This window comes from Crinia signifera, chromosome 11, assembly GCF_055691185.1.
Source record: "Crinia signifera chromosome 11, ASM5569118v1, whole genome shotgun sequence".
In the NCBI taxonomy this organism is placed as follows: Eukaryota; Metazoa; Chordata; class Amphibia; order Anura; family Myobatrachidae; genus Crinia; species Crinia signifera.
Window position 1 is genome coordinate 16,503,813 of NC_139227.1, and position 17,150 is coordinate 16,520,962.

Sequence of the window (17,150 nt, forward strand, 5' to 3'; positions counted from 1 at the left end):
CCATTGAAAAATTTAACATTGATCCCTATGGGAAATCGCGGGCATCGCGTCGGTCGCGTCGCACCCGTTACTGTAGTGCATGCGATGCCCGCGATTTTTTACACCCGATGACCGCGATGGACATCGTGGGTGCCGTGCTAGGTAAAGAGTACCTTTTAAAATATGCTGCATTCATTCCTATTCTAGATCCACAGGTTGCCTGGAAAACATGCACCATGTGTAGATGTTGAGGACAGGTTTGGCCACCCCTGCATTACGATATTGAATACTGAAACTGGGGCTTAGAGCCTAAACCTTGATACAAATGTAATTATACCCTTTGAGTACCAACATCTCTCTGAGAGATGCACAAGATATGAGTGCCAAGAGTTTTGTGAGAGATGCGCAAAATATCAGCTAAAAATGCCAGCGTCCCTCACTTTTGTTATATGGATTCAAATAAAAAAAAATTGTGTAAAAAAAGATTATATTTCCCGTAAAAGGTGAACATTACAGGTATTATGATGAATAAAAATGTCTGCTTGCCAAGTGTCTCACCAATGTTGCCAAATTCACTCGGCACTCAAAGGGTTAAATAAATCATGAGTAAATCTAGAAGTAACCACCAATCGTTCCAACTTTACTGATGATTTCCCTTGCGCCCAGAACTTGCCAAATCGGGCATACATAATCTTTCTAAAGACCGAACAAAATACAGATGGAGCCGCAGCCATCTGTAGCGCTGGGGCACCGAAAACGACCCGCCTCGGCGTGCTGCTCGCCACAAATGGGGCACGCAAGCGCCCGGCATGCGGATAGCCACTTAGATGAATGTGGCCCCATCTGTATATAGGGCGAGATGTAATAGGGTGCAAATTTTTTGACCACAATGGAGAAAAGCCCCTGTCAGTTGGGATCCAGAGGGATTTTAACAGTCGGGACTCCAATATGACGGTCAGAATCCAGACTGACGGGAGGCCATCCGGCACCCGGAGGCACTAGCCCAGAGAGCAGACCTGTCTTTGCTCAGAACCCAGATGGTAAAACCATCAGAGCAGCACCGGGCAAGGGGGACTCCCAACTGCTCTCCCATGTCCCGGGAAAAAACATGGGACGGTCCGGCGAATTTCAGAACAGTTGGTCCACATTTAATAGAACCTGATAGTGCTACACTTGATTACAATCGTTAACAATATTTTATGGAAACTTTGATAGTGTCCAATAATACTCTCCCATTTGTTGCCATTTCAGATGTCTGTATTCAGTGGACATGAGCTGGTGAGTGCTGTAAGAAGCGTCTCTGCATCAGTAATGCAGGAGGTTTTGCAGTGCTATGACAATAACATGGAGAACCTGGCGATGGTTGGGGCCGGATATGTGGTATGGAAAAGTCTGAAGCTCCTGTCTTGGTTCTATAGCCTGGTGCAGCAGCAGCTACGCCATCACCTGTTCAGCAACGCCAGCACTATAAGGCAATATGGAGAGTGGGCTGTTGTCACCGGTGGGTGGTAATGATGTGATATAGAATTACATTCTGTTTTCTCCTGAGGATCTTGTACCAGAGAACAATAGATATTTCATCCTATGTGGGTGTTATAGTCTGGGGCAGGAGACAATCTGAGCAACACCAGCAACTTTATAAGATAACCAATATAGGGAACTGGCATACTCTGGGTCGGGTGTGGATCGTATTGTAGACACCACTTAGGTCGACAGTCATTAGGTCGACACAGTTGGGTCAACAGGAGGCAAGGTCGACAGGTGTCTAGGTCGACATGGGTGAAGGTCGACAGGTGGCAATGTCGACATGGGACAAGGTCGACATGGGTTTAGGTGGACACGGCGTTAGGTTAACACGGGTTAGGTCGACAGGTCGGAAGGTCGACAGTTTTTTTTTTACTGTTTTATTACCCGGATGTCGACACAGTCGACAGGGACACAGTTGGAAGTCAACCGCAGCCCCTCGCATCGCTCGCTACGCTCGTGATACTTCGGGCACACTATTTTATTCTCCCACCACACTCCTGTAGATGGTAGGGCATGAAATACCACCTGTCGGCACGTGTCGGCTCAAAAAAAAAAAGTTACAAAAAAAAAATGTCGACCTTCTGACCTAACCAGTGTCGACCTAACGCGATGTCAACCTAAACACATGTCGACATTTTCCCATGTCGACCTAGCCACCTGTCGACCCAACGGTGTTTACCTAATGACTGTCGACCTAAGTGGTGTCGACAATACGACCCCCCTGGGTCACCTCAGTCTGGGCTGCTCTGTCTCACCCCCTCTCTAGCCGCTGCTCTGATTGGTGTTCTGTCCAGATACGGTCACTATGTACACCCTATTTAGGATGGCATCCATTGGGTCAACCACTGAATGTCAACAGGCTTTAGGTTGACACTTGAAATAGGTTGACCTGGCTAAGGTCGACTGGGTCGTAAAGGTCGACACAAGCATTAGGTTGACAATGGGAAGGTCGACATGAATTTTTAACGTTCTTATGAGCTGATGTGCCAACAGGCAGTATTTCATGCCCTACCATCCCCTACGGCAGGCGACGCGGTACACAAAGACGTGTCCATGTCAACTATGTCTACATTCAGGACAAAAAAGTGAAAAAAAACCATGTTGACCCTTTAATTGTCAACCTTCCCATCGTTTACCTAATTCTTGTGTCGACCTTCCAACCCTGTGAACCCTTAGACATCTTGACCTATTTCTGGTGTCGACCTAAGGCCTGTTGGCCTTCAGTGGTCGATCAGATGCATGCCGACCTTGATTGGGTCAACCCAATGACCCATACCCATTCTGTCCGCCTTGGACCCCCTGCTGTGCCCTCTCTTACTTCCCACTTTCCCATTAGGTCCTCCTCCTGATTGGCTCTGTCCTTTTTCCATAGTGGTGGGGAGCAGGACAGACCCACCACATATAGGTATAATGGGTGCAAGGTATGCAGTGCACGGGGCCCCATGGTCCAGGGGGGCCATCACCGCACACACTCTCTCCATATCTCCTTCCCCTTCACTATGTCTATGAGTCTGTCCCTGTCTGGGCTGTCAGCCAATCAGAGCTTGCAGGCTGGCTCCTGATTGGTTGCGGGACTGCGAGCCAATCGGAGCTCACGGGCCAGCAGTCAATCAAGAGCCAGCCCGCGAGATATGATTGGCTGACAGGGACAGATTCATAGACACAGTGAGGGGGAAGGAGATATGTGCCCTGCGCTGAGCGCTCCCCTCCCCTCTGAAGCGACAGCGGCAGAGGAGACACAGGACAGCAGGCCAGGAGGACACCGGACTTGGGTGTGGGCAGGAGGGGCATGTCCTGCACTCTTCCTGCCCCCCTTCCCCCCCAACAGCAGCAGCAGATGGAGACAGCAACAATGGTGAGTTGCACTCTGCTGGTGGGAAATTCTGGCACTGTGGGGGCACATGTGTATCTGGCACAGGGGGGCATATGTGTATCTGGCACTGTGGGGGCATATCTGGCACTGTGGGGGCATATGTCTAATGGACATCACATTGTGCGGTATAATGGGCATCTTGGTATGGGGCGTAATGTGTAATTGGCATTACAGCATGTGGCTTTATGTGTAATGGTTATTACAAAGTTCGCTAAAATATGCAATCATGGTACAGGCCATCCCGCCTTCTGATAGGCCACACCCCTGATAGGTGCAATCATGGTACAGGCCACACCTCCTTCTTATAGGCCACACCCCTGATAGGCGCCTCCAGCGTGCACAAGCATCCCTTCTCCGTCTTCCAGAGAGTTGGAATTACTACACCGGGTGACACCAACCCTAGTGACGCCACTGCCTTCATTACAAGTTTTAATAGTATATTATATTTCTACCCCAGGAGCCACAGATGGTATCGGTAAAGCATACGCGGAGGAGCTGGCGAGTTACGGTGTGAACATCGTCCTTCTAGGCCGTAACACTGAGAAGCTCCAAAATGTGTCTGAGGCAATAACAGCGACCTATGGCGTGAAAACTCGTTTCATAGTGGCTGATTTCAGCAAGGGCCGTGAAGTGTTTCCTGCCATTAAGGAGGCTCTTAGAGACGTGGATGTCGGCATTTTGGTTAACAATGCCGGAGTATTTTATGACTACCCTACATACCTTACTGAGGTACCGGAGGATAAAAGTCTGGAGATCATCAATGTCAACATTTCTGCAGCAGTTCTGATGGTATATGTAGTGCTTCCGGGCATGGTACAGCGCAAGAGAGGTGCCATTATCAATGTGGCTTCTGCAACCTGTTGCAAGCCCGTTCCTCTAGGGACTGTGTATGCTGCTTCCAAGGTAAAAACACTTCTAAAGCAAACCTTAATCTCAAAGTCTTTCCCATATATTTTTGTTATTCATCTTTTCTTCCATAATGAGATTGTCCTATGATAAGATCGGTCTAGCAGCAGTCTCTGGCAGAGTTCTTCATCCTTCCTCGCACTCCCCTGTCACCCTACATAAGGGAATCCCTTCCTCAGCTAGTACAGGGTATCAGGGAGGACTCACCTAGTCACTCTTGGGGTGACTCCTTTCTCTGCCACTTTCCCCCTAAAAACTCAGTACAATTTTGGCTAAAAAGGCTACCGGTTTTTCTTCACCTAATAACAGGGTTGCCTACCCTCCCTGAATGGCCGGGAGGGTCCCGGAAACCCTCCCACATTGCCCTTCATCACCGGCGGACACCCCCACCCGGGTGTGGGGTGTCCGCCGGGTCCCCGGGTTAAATGACGCGATCGTGGCTTTTTCGCCCCGCCCCCTGCCGTGCAATGCCTGAAATACAGGCATAGCACGGTGGGGGCGGGGCTAAAATGATGAGATCACTATAAACATGCCCCTAATAGGACAGCCAGCCCTGTGGCTCCGCCCCTGAACCGCCCCCCTTTCCCTTCCCGCAGATGGCCCTGCCCCCCTGCTTTACTGAGCTGGCTGCCCTCTCCTGGAGAGGGCAGCCAAAAAGTCGGCAACTATGCCTAATAATGTCAGGGCTGCCACTAGTAATGTTGGGGCCTGGGACTGACCTTCAGCCCGGGCCCCCAGCGGCACCCCCCCCTCGCTCGCCGGCACCGCGTACCCCTACGCCCCCGATTACTTACCAGCGGTGGCGGCGGTGCAACATCTCCCAGGCTCAAGCAGCGGCAGCGCAGCATCTTCTCCGTCCTTCATATCGGGAGTTGGGGCTCGGAGCACTCACTGCACAGTGCAGCCTGCAGAGCGCCGAGCCCCTTTGTATCCTAGGCTTGGTGCTCTGCAGGCTGCACTGTGTATTGTGCGTGCCTGGCCACCGGTGCCGGGTGGGGGATGCATTGTGCAGGGGGGGGGGGGGGGGCCCGGGACAGCTGTATCCCTGGCACCCCCCCTGTCGGCGACCCTGAATAATGTCATAACATAGGACTCTTAGGTGCACCACCAACTGAGTTATTCGATTGACTTAATGTCTGATATATATAGAATTAATGTTGAACTAAACTATTCCAAGACATAGATCTTATTGAATCAGGTCTGTGCAGAATCTCTTTTTCTTAGAATCAGTACTAGTCATGTAAGGGCTAAAACTTTAAAAAAATTTAAGGTGCCCATACACTTGTCCGATTCGGACCAATTTAATTCGATTCTGATGGATCGGGCTGAGATAGGGCAAAAATCGGATGTGTCTCACATCCGATCTTATGCGCGGTCCGTGCACATCGGATCAAAGTTAGAGGTCGGACGGGCTGCACTTATTTGGTTTCTAGGCTGACATTTATTTTCGAAGGGGAGAGTAAAATCATTTGCTTGTTGGTGGCCGTCAAATGATTTCGCTCCCGTTTGGCTGCATGCGAGGCGATGTGTTCGTGTACATCCCCTCGCATATACGGGGATTTGGCGGCGGGGGCGGACATTCAGCCTGGTAGCGGGCGGCTTTTCCGAACAACCGCTGCTTACCGAGCCTTACAGAATCTCCCCAAACTGTGTTTCCGTCTGAATATAATAAAATTAACCAACAAAACAGAACAAAAAAAACCTACAATGAGAGCATCCAACAGACTCAGTCAGTGGCGCACACCCAATCCCCCGCCGCCCATGCAAACCCCCCCCCCCCCAATCCCCTGCAGCCAGTGGCATAGCTACAGGGGTCGCAGCGGTCGCACCTGCGACCGGGCCCCTGAGCCAGGGGGGCCCAACCCCCGCCACTGTCCGGCCGTCCTGGATGAGGGTAGTGAACAGCACCCGTTCCCAGTGGTGCTTTGCGGGCCCGGCCAGCGTGCGTAGCGCTGACGTCACGCGGCTCTGGCACGTACCCTCCCGGGGGGGGGGGGGGGCGTAGGACGTTCGGTGGGGCTAAGGACGGCATCTCAGGAGCTGCCTCGGTAAGTTGCGATGTCCGCAGCTTGGCGACACAGTAGTTACTGCTTCCTAGCCACATCTTTAATATTTGATTTTTTCCATAAATTTGAATACTTTTACTTTATGAATGGTGTGTGCCAGAGTAAAGGAAGAAAGAAAATCTATCCTGCAGCTTATGAGCATCCTCTGTGTCCATTAAACTTCCTTTTTGCTCCATCCAGAAAACACTTGAGACTATTAAATTCATAAATACTTTTTTCCTGTATTTCTGCTGGGTGTTTAGCTATCTGGGGGAAAAAAGGGAAAAATAAATAAAATCAATAGAATTGATTTACAGGTATGAGGAATCAGCCATATTTTGAAGCGAAATACATATGGGAGATTACAAATAGAGTATTAAAATATAAACAGAGATTTTAATTTTGTTGTATGTAGGGGGGCCCCAAGCTGACCTTTCGCACCAGGGCCCATGAACCCTTAGCTACGCCCCTGCCTGCAGCCTTACCTATTGCGCTGGTCCCGGCGGATCCGTTCTTCTTCTGCTGAGGACCACCACAAAATGGCCGCCCCCATACAGCAGACAGTTTCAGAGAACAGTGTGCTATATGGGGGCGGCCATTTTGTGGTGGTCCTCAGCAGAAGAACGGAGCCGTCGGGACCAGCGAGATAGGTAAGTCTGCGGGGAATGGGGGGTGTAACTATAGCACCGCAGCCACCGGCGCCCCCACATGCACTGCCCCCCCCCCCCCCCCGCGCGGTGGCGGGGGCTGCGGTGCTATAGTTACGCCGCTGGACTCAGTAATGTAATTATACCCCTTTCTTTTTTCACAGTCTTTTCTGGATCATTTCACTAGAGCTTTACAGTATGAATATTTGCCCAAAGGGATATTTATACAGAGCCTGACACCATTTTTTGTGGTTACAAAAATGGTAGATTGTGCTGATTTCTTTACAAAAAAGTCCTTGTTGGCTCCACTTGCTAAAGAGTACGCACACAGTGCCGTGCGAACCATAGGGAGGTCGCTGAGGACAACCGGACACTGGTCTCACGCCATCCAGGTAAGCCCCGCACATGGGAAAGGGACAAGAACATGCAAATGTACATGCAATTATTAAGTCGGTCATATTCCAAGATGATATCATCATAAACAGTGACATTTGCATAGGTTTGAATAATTACACAACACATTAGCATAATATAGTAGTATAAATCACTAAGGATGCATTACATTAAAACAATATAATAATGACATATTATATACATGAGAGACTGTTGTACTGACTGCTTAAAGCAGGCATATCCAACGTTGGCCCTACAGATGTTGTGAAACTACACATCCCAGCATGCTTTGCCACAGTTTTGCTATTAGAAAATGCTAAAACTATTGCAAAGCATGCTGGGATGTGTAGTTTCACAACATCTGGAGGGCCAACGTTGGACATGCCTGGCTTAAAGCAAAGGCCGCACATTATTTATACAATAAATTACATATAAGTTAAAAAAAAAAAACATACGACATCCAGTTCTATTGCTTGAAATACAAACATCTTGTTTTCACCTTTTAAAAATCAAATAAGAATCTTCTTATCTGCAAAGGTTTATATGAAAAAAAATATATATATATATATATATATATATATATATATATATATATATATTCAGGTAGACGGGATAGCCGGCACTCAGCTCCAGCAAGATCTTTGTGCCCCGTGCCTTCAGTAGAAACCCTGCAGCAGCTGGGTCAATGAACAAACACAGCGAGGACCGCGGCACTGGGGTCTGAAATAATGAAGACTAACGCTTGCCTTTGCAGGTTAACGTTTCAGCCTTTATTCAGGCTTTTGTCAAAACAGCATACATGTATGCTGTTTTGACAAAAGCCTGAATAAAGGCTGAAACGTTAACCTGCAAAGGCAAGCGTTAGTCTTTTCATTATTTCAGACCCCAGTGCCGCGGTCCTCGCTGTATATATATATATATATATATATATATATATATATATTGTGGGGTTTTAGCATCAAACGGGTAGGCACAGGTGAGGATTTGGCACAGACTTAGACAGTGACATCACGGCTTGGGTCCAAAACAGGGCTTGCCTGAGTTTTATTACAGCACTCAGAGCAAGAAACTAACAACAGCCTTTACACTTCAGGCAAAACAGAAAACAAAAACCTGCTCGTCTGAGCTCTAACTAAACAGAATAAACGTCCCTCTCTATACCAGGGCCACACTATGTGACACTGGACGCATACAGCAGATATAGATCAAGTAATGCAGTACTTACAGCCTTGTCTCTCTCTAGCAGCAGCTTACTGCCTCCAACACCCAGGGAGAGAGAGAGAGCACTATGGAGAGGGCTGACTCCTTTTTAAAGAATCAGGTGCTCTCCTGATTACCAGCCCAGGACAGAACACCCTTTGTAAGCCGGAGCTTACCACACAGATTGAAATAGCCTGCAGTCTATATGCCATAAGACAGGATTCTAGGGGAAAAGTACCTGCCGTCTATGACTTTCCCTGCCACTGTCTTACATACCCTCCCCCTCTGTTCGAACCTGTGGGGTCGGACACTGTCTGCCAACTGGCAGTATGTTCGGGATAGGGCATCGGCATTACCCTGAAGCCTTCCTGCTCTGTGTTCCACTGTAAATTTGAAATTTTGCAAATTGAGAAACCATCTCATGACCCTTGCATTTCTCTCTTTGGTTTGGTACATCCATGTAAGTGGGGAGTGGTCAGTGATTAATCTAAAGGAGCGTCCTAAGAGATAGTACTTTAGGGATTCAAGGGCCCACTTGATTGCTAAGCACTCCCGCTCGACTATACTGTAGTTTCTCTCCGTAGGTGTGAGCTTCCTGCTCAAATATGTTACCGGGTGTTCCTCTCCACCAACTTCTTGGGAGAGGACAGCACCTAGTCCCACATCAGAAGCATCAGTCTGTACGACAAACTCTTTTTTAAAATCTGGAGTGATCAGGACTGGTTGATTACAAAGGGCCACTTTTAATTCTTGGAATGCCCTTTCAGCCTCTGGGTTCCAGCTGACCATAACTGCCCTACCTCCTTTGGTAAGATCGGTTAGGGGCGCTGCCATGGTTGCAAACTGGGGAATGAACCTACGGTAATACCCCAGAATTCCCAAAAAAGCCCTGACTTGTTTTTTTGTCGAAGGACGAGGCCAGTCTTGGATAGCCTCCACTTTATTTATTTGTGGCTTTATTATACCTCTCCCGATAACATACCCCAGGTAACGTTTTTGGACCTCCCCAGATATGGCCTGTCTACGCGCTTCTGGTACTCTATAGGGTTTTAAGCGTACCCGAACTCCAGGTTCGGTGACAATGTCATGTTTTATGGCTGTGGTGCGCCCTGGAAGTTCTGAGAACACATAATTCCTTTGTACTAACTCTTTAGTTTCCTGCTTCTGGGATTTGGACAGGGTCTCTGACACCCGCACCTCTGGGCTATCACTAGAGGGGGCACTTACAGCTGTCAGAGTCTCTCTGTCTTTCCAGGGTTTAATTAAGTTCACATGGTACAACTGTTCTGGCTTCCGTTTACCTGGTTGATACACTTTATAATTTACACTTCCCACTTTTTTATCTACCCGATACAGTAGATCCTGGTTAATGGCCATATATGGGAACTCTTTGTCAGCATTGGGGTATTGGGGCTCACCATTTATGACTTTAGGATTTTCCCTAGCTCTTAATAAGGTGGGATCTCTAAGTTGAGCAGGCCCAAAATTATCACGTGACATCTCTAGCTCAGGCATATCACATGCTTCTTCCTGCTCCTCAGCTTCACCTGCAAGAACAGCTAGGGGAAAACGGTCAGATTCAATAGTGGTCACCCCTACCGTTTGAACCTCAGTATCCTGATCAAAAGGCTCAGGACTAATCACAGGGCACACATTCTCATTATTAACAGCATTTCTAGTGCAGTGTACACTCTGTTTCCACAAGTCCCAGAACAATGGGAAGTCTCTTCCCAGGATCACACTATGCATCAGGGTCTTTACCACGCCCACTTCATGGGACACAGTTCCACAAGTACTCTTTAGCTGGACTAAAGCTGTGGGATACTCCTTGGTGTCCCCATGTATGCACAAGACCCCTATGTAACGTCCTGTGAGTGTCCCAGGGTCTACCAAGCTGGCATGGATGAGAGTAACTAAACTCCCAGAGTCCAGAAGAGCCCTCCCAGGATAACCATCCACCTTTACATGACATATTTGCTGTCCAGTTTCTGACACAGTCTCAGCAGAGAAAACAGAACGTGCATATAAAGAGCTTCGCCTGGCTGTATCACACTCCATTGGCTCAGAAGTAAGGGGGCAATTGGCAGCAATATGCCCAGGTCCATGACAACGCCAACACTGTATGCGGCCCCAGTCTTTTTGCGAGCCAGGTTTGGACCCTACTTTCCCTTGGGAACGCCTCTCCACTGTTTGTTCCCCATCTAGGCCACCTCCCTTTACAACATTATTCACCCCTCTAGTAAACGGAACAGTCTTACCAGATGATCCGGCCGCTTTGCTGTTCTTGAGGGTGGAATGTCCAGGAGGCACTTCTTGGAGTAGATTTTCAGTAGCTCTGTACCTCTCAACCAAGTTGACAAGCCCCTCGGCATCATTAGGGTCGCCCTGACCGACCCAGCGCTGAACCTTTGGAGGTAAGGAACAACGATACTTGTCCAGCACGACTCTCTCCACGATCTGCGCTGGTGTAGACTCCTCTGGCTGTAGCCATTTCCTTACCAGGTGGACCAGGTCATACATTTGGGACCGCGCAGGTAACTGTTCAGAAAAAGTCCAGTTATGCACCTTCCGGGCACGCACACTCATGTTTACGCCTAAGCGAGCAAGGATCTCTCCCTTGAGTTTCGCGTAGTCGTTAGCATCCTGCTCACTCAGATCAAAATACGCCTTTTGTGGTTCTCCAGTTAGAAAAGGTGCTACCACACCTGCCCATTGATCCACGGGTAACTGTTCACGCTCTGCTACACGTTCAAACACCGCAAGAAAGGCCTCTACATCATCCGTGAGAGTCATCTTTTGCAGAGATTTCTGTACTGCAGCCCGTGTGGTTGGAAGCAAGGGTTGGGGTGTTTGCACACTCTGCGCCACACTCTTAGCCACATTCTGTATTTGCTCTTGTAATTGCAGATTAATTTGCTGCTGTTCCTTTAAGGCTAGTCTGTTGGATTCAAGCAGCAAAACATTGGTTTCAGCCTGGGCACGCATGGCCTCCTCATGTACCTTTTGCTGACATGCGTTTGCCTGCACCAAGTGTTTTAAAAGGTCCTCCATTTTAACAGTCTCCTGTTGCAGTGTTACAGCAGCCTTTAGCCAGGACATGCAAGTATCAGCACACTCCAGACATTCACTTGTGGCTGGTTGCCTTTAGCAACAACTTCCAGCTTGCTGTAGCAAAAGTCCTATAGTTCGATGTATGTCTCTTTAAGTGAGATGCTTGCTCGCATTCTCCACCATATGTGGGGTTTTAGCATCAAACGGGTAGGCACAGGTGAGGATTTGGCACAGACTTAGACAGTGACATCACGGCTTGGGTCCAAAACAGGGCTTGCCTGAGTTTTATTGCAGCACTCAGAGCAAGAAACTAACAACAGCCTTTACACTTCAGGCAAAACAGAAAACAAAAACCTGCTCGTCTGAGCTCTAACTAAACAGAATAAACGTCCCTCTCTATACCAGGGCCACACTATGTGACACTGGACGCATACAGCAGATATAGATCAAGTAATGCAGTACTTACAGCCTTGTCTCTCTCTAGCAGCAGCTTACTGCCTCCAACACCCAGGGAGAGAGAGAGAGAGCTCTAAGGAGAGGGCTGACTCCTTTTTAAAGAATCAGGTGTTCTCCTGATTACCAGCCCAGGACAGAACACCCTTTGTAAGCCGGAGCTTACCACACAGATTGAAATAGCCTGCAGTCTATATGCCATAAGACAGGATTCTAGGGGAAAAGTACCTGCCGTCTATGACTTTCCCTGCCACTGTCTTACAATATATATATATATATATATATATATATATCGGATGGCAGCTAAACCATACCTCCCAACTGCCCTGATTACAATGAGACAGTCCCGCTAATTAAACCCTGCCTGCTGTCCCACCTGGGGGCAGTAGGGGGCAGGGGTGGATTGGGATGGAAAACTAGCCTGGGAAATATCTGTAAGCAACCATCGTGAAGGCGGGGTCTGTTGAGCCATTCCTGGTGTCATGGGCGGGTTGGGAATTTAAAGTTGCCCTTGAAAATTTTCCAAAAAGTTGCTCCCTTACACACCATATATCACCAGCCTACCACCCTCTACCCCCTAATACACCCACACCAACATACCACCCTGTACCCCCTAACAAACCTACACCACCAGTCTGTCACCCTTTATCTTCTTGTCACATGTGCTGGCCCAATGGGAATCTTCCCTTAGGCCGGTTTCACACACTCCGGCTCCTGCCGGACGGTGAAATCCCGCACGGCCAGGGAGCCGTGCCGCACACAGTACTTTATCATGGAGGGGATGGCCACAGCCCGGCAGCCGTCCCTTCCAGTGGCGGGATCCGGCTGCAGCCGTGCGACCGGGCCGTGGCCGTCCCGTGTGAATGGACACAATAGTGTCCATTCACAACTAATGTGTGCGGCACGGCTCCCTGGCCGTGCGGGATTTCACCGTCCGGCAGGAGCCGGAGTGTGTGAAACCGGCCTAAGGCTTCTATTGCAAATCCAGCCCTGGTTGAGGGAGCTGGTGATCAGGATGAGAAGCTATGGGCTGCCCAGCTGCTCAGAGGGGCCACACCCATCCTGCCAAATGGCTTCACCCCCTTTTTGGTAAGTTGGGAGGTATGACTTACCAATTATGGCAGAAGCTGGCTTGTGCCTCTTATTGACAGCATCTTTAGTAACCATCATTACAACTAGCGAAAAGCTAATAAATACAATAAAACTATATATATTGTTAAAATTTGTCATCAATTTATTGATAACATTGGCCCTTATTCAGATCGGCACGGTACGGCCCGCGTGCGGCCGTACCGCCGATGTTTGTGGTCTGCACATGCGCAGAGGTCATTCTGCGCATGTGCAGCCCCCTTCGCCGCAGACGGATTTCGTCCGCCGCAAAGGGGGCGTATAGGGGCGTGAGGGGCTTCAGCCCCTCATTTCCCTATGTGTACGCCCCGCGTTTCATGGGCGTTCCCATGAAAACGCGGGGCGTATGCATGGTAATGAGGGCATGACGCCCTCATTACCATGACATGGGGGCGGAAAGCTGACGTCGCCGGATGTCAGCTTTCAGCCCCCTTACAAGCTCCCACACGGACGATTGTCCGTGTGGTCTGAGCTTGCGGGAGCTGCCGCGGCGTGCGGGCCTGCCTTCGATGGTCGTCGACCATCGAAGGCAGGGGGCAGCTCCCACCATGGTGGAGGCGTAGCCTCCACCATTTTTGTGCGGATCGCCAGCCGTCCGTGTACGGACGGCCGTGGCGATCCGTCCGGTGGGCGGCCCTTGGTTTGTGCGGTCGGAGCCCCGTGTGCGGCTCTGACCGCACCAACCAGAATAAGGGCCATTAAGAGAAGCAGATGGTGGTAAGGAAAAGGGACAGACAGATCTAAATATACAGAGGCAGATGTACTAAGCTTTGATAAGTGATAGAGTGGTGAGATATAAGTACCAGCCAATCAGCACAATTACACACAGGGCAGCCATTAGCAGGGTCTAACGGAAGCAGATAAAAAGAATGGTTTAGATCAGGCATGTCCAATCTGCGGCCCTCCAGCTGTTGTGAAACTACACATCCCAGCATGCCTTGCCATAGTATTGCTATTAGGGAATGCTAAAACTATTGCAAGGCATGCTGGGATGTGTAGTTTCACAACAGCTGGAGGGCCGATGGTTGGACATGCCTGGTTTAGATGGTGCAATACGAAGGTTTTACCAGTTCATTGATACACACACATGGGGGAAGTGGGACTACTACGCTGGGAATTGGAATTTCCAGACTTGACAATGAAAGATATCTTAGCTGCCACCACCAAATTAGACAAACAGCTCTAGGGCGAAATGTAATAGGGTGCGATTTTTAGACATGTGCGATTTTTGGTCAAAAACGGCCGAAATCGCACATTTTCCGAAAATCGCACATTTAATAGGTTGAAAATCGCGGCAAAAAACGCGATTTTTAAAGGTGCGATTTCTGGCGAGTTTGGAACTCGTCCAAAAATCACTCCCTATTACATTTCGCCCCTAGTCTCTATCTCTTATGCAGAAATGCACCCAAAAATCTTACACAGATCCTACTTCACACCAAAATTAAAGTTTATAATAATTGCTATGAATACTAGGGATGTGCACCGGCCATTTTTTGCATTTTGGGTTTTGGGTTCTGATTACCTTCAGGTTTTGGGTTCTAATAGGTTTTGCCAAAACACCCCCTCAAGGTTTCGGGTTCTGATTTTTTTTTTTTAAATGCATAAAAAAACGCTAAAATCGCATAATTTGTAGGGGTTTTTTTTTGCTCCTACTCTATTTTGCTCCTACTCCGACCTTTTCATACCCCCACTATCCATGTCGGCGTGGAGTTGATTTTAGATAGTGTGGCGAGCGCAGCGCGCCACTGAGCCTGAAGCGCGGCGAGCGGACACTGATGACTTCACATGTATTCCGCGTCCCCTCGCCACGCTTCGGTCTGTGGCTCTCTGCGCTCGCCATACTATCTAGAATCAACTCCACGCCGACGTGGATAGTGGGGGTATGAAAAGGTCGGAGTACGTGTACCGCCGCCCCTCGTGGGCTCGCTGCGCTCGACACGCTTCGGGTTGGCGTTGATACTGGGGGTAGCATTGACAATGGGGGGGGGGGGGGCATTTAACATTGTAAGGACCCATCAGGGTGATTGTACAATTAAAAATCGTATACGATCGCATCCCATGCCATCAGTTGGAGGGTATAATACTGTACTTAAAGTTGCACCAAGTTATGGGGTTATATTAGAGAAAATGCATTTTAAACTTTACACAATTTGTAGCAGAAGGAATCTGTTATAAATGTACTTGTTAGAAAACAGCGGTGGTCATAATACTGTACGTAAAAAAGGAAAAACGTTTAAATCAAATGACAGTATATTTTAGACAAAAAGGAATCACATGTAATTAAGAAATATAATTAAGGACCATTATCTACCTGTAGATGACTATAGGATATTGGATGCCAGAATGTCTCTGGATGCGTCTGTGGAGTTTCTGTAATAACAAGGTCCGAGCCAAGTACTTATCCAGAAGGAAGCGTCAATGAGAACAGTACACAGAACCGGGTTTCCAGCACCACTGTAATACTCTAATAACATTATGTGACTCATGTTATCTAGGTCATGTTGCGTTTGCTAAGAAAGTGTTTTTTCAAATAAAAATCTTAACATGTTTAATTTATTTACATGTAATGTATGATATGGCTTTAACAGGACATAAAGCAATATATCAATTATCCATTGTCTTTGCTGTGTAATTCAATATATTATATGTGTGTAACAGTGCTAATTATTAATGATGTCCAAGTATGGCGACAGGATTATTTACGGTAGGCATGACCAAACTACGGCCCTTCAGCTGTTGTGAAACTACACATCCCAGCATGCCTTGCATTCCCTAATAGCAAAACTGTTGCAAGGCATGATGGGACTTATAGTTTCACAACACCTGGAGGCAGGGCCGGTGCAAGGCACCGGAGCGCCCCAGGCGAGTCGTGGGGTTGGGGGCGCCCCGGTGCCCGGGGGGGGGTGGTACCTGTGGTGGACGCTGTCGGCGTCCCTGCAGTGCTGGAGGGGGCAGGGGTGTCCGTGCCACGGGGGTACCTGCGGCGCTGTCACTGTATAAAGCTGCTGGCGGCAGCGGGGTTCCTGCAGTGAATAGAGAATAACTAGCGCTATGCGCGCGGCGGCGCGGGAAGCGCTTCTGATTTTGAAAACACTTGCCGCATGCTGATTGGCTGAATCTGAATCTTTTTTTTTTAAATCGGCTGATTTCGGCCATTTTCCGAAAATTGCATATTTTATAGGGTGCGATTCGCGGCAAAAAAAATTGCACTTTTTGCCGCGAAATTGCACATATTGAAGTGGCGATTTTTAGTCACACTTTCCCATTGAAAAGCATCTAATACGCACATGTAATAGGGTGCGATTTTTGGTAAAGGTTACCAAAAATAGCAAAAAAATGAGACCAGGTTCTGACTGGCGCATTTGACAGAACCATGCACAGATCGTCGTGATCTGTGCATGGTTCTGTGCAAAAAAAAGGGTTAAAAAAAGCGGTAAAAAAACTGCGTGGGGTCCCCCCTCCTGAGCATAACCAGGCCCGGGCAGAAAGAGCCGGTCCTGGTTTAATAAAATAAAATTTCCTTCGTCTTCTGTTTCCCAGATCGTCAATCTTTTTTCCAGATCATCAATCAAGGCAGTTTAAACCTTGTTGTTTTTTAAATTTCTAAGTGAAATTTCCCAAAAAACGGCTTTGAGTTGCCACCAATCGGGTCCAGAGGTACCTTGTTGCTGAATTTGGTGTCACTGAGTACCATGGTGTGTCTGCAATGCGACAGACACGCGCACACACACACACTCTTCAACTTATTATATATAGAGATATCAGGGCTTGCAAAATATTACATATTTCTTTATATATATGTTACAGGTAGACTATAGCTGCCAGAAAGCCATTGATGCCTGGGCATGCCAGCACTTGTGATTCTGGCAGGCTTGCAGCCAGCTACCGGTGGTATAGGGTGGGGCCGGCAGTTGGGCCGCGAAAGGGAGCAGAGCCAGGGGTGGGGCT

General features: G+C 48.5%; 1 protein-coding gene across 1 annotated transcript; it reads left to right on the top strand.

Annotated features, from left to right (window-relative positions):
• Window positions 1-1,323: 1,323 nt before the first annotated feature.
• Window positions 1,324-7,482, top strand: LOC146045024 (inactive hydroxysteroid dehydrogenase-like protein 1). The gene is made up of 4 exons (XM_083163724.1): window positions 1,324-1,480; window positions 3,837-4,282; window positions 7,142-7,369; window positions 7,477-7,482. The coding sequence occupies exons 1-4, from the start codon at window positions 1,324-1,326 to the stop codon at window positions 7,480-7,482; spliced, it is 837 nt and encodes a 278-aa protein (XP_083019850.1).
• The last annotated feature ends 9,668 nt before the right edge of the window (window positions 7,483-17,150 follow it).

Excerpts from the sequence above, each read along its gene's own strand:
- LOC146045024 (XM_083163724.1), top strand. The coding sequence starts at position 1,324 with ATGGAGAACCTGGCGATGGTTGGGGCCGGATATGTGGTATGGAAAAGT. Across the intron at positions 1,481-3,836 it reads AGAGTGGGCTGTTGTCACCG|GAGCCACAGATGGTATCGGT; the intron begins GTGGGTGGTAAT and ends TTTCTACCCCAG. Across the intron at positions 4,283-7,141 it reads CTGTGTATGCTGCTTCCAAG|TCTTTTCTGGATCATTTCAC; the intron begins GTAAAAACACTT and ends CTTTTTTCACAG.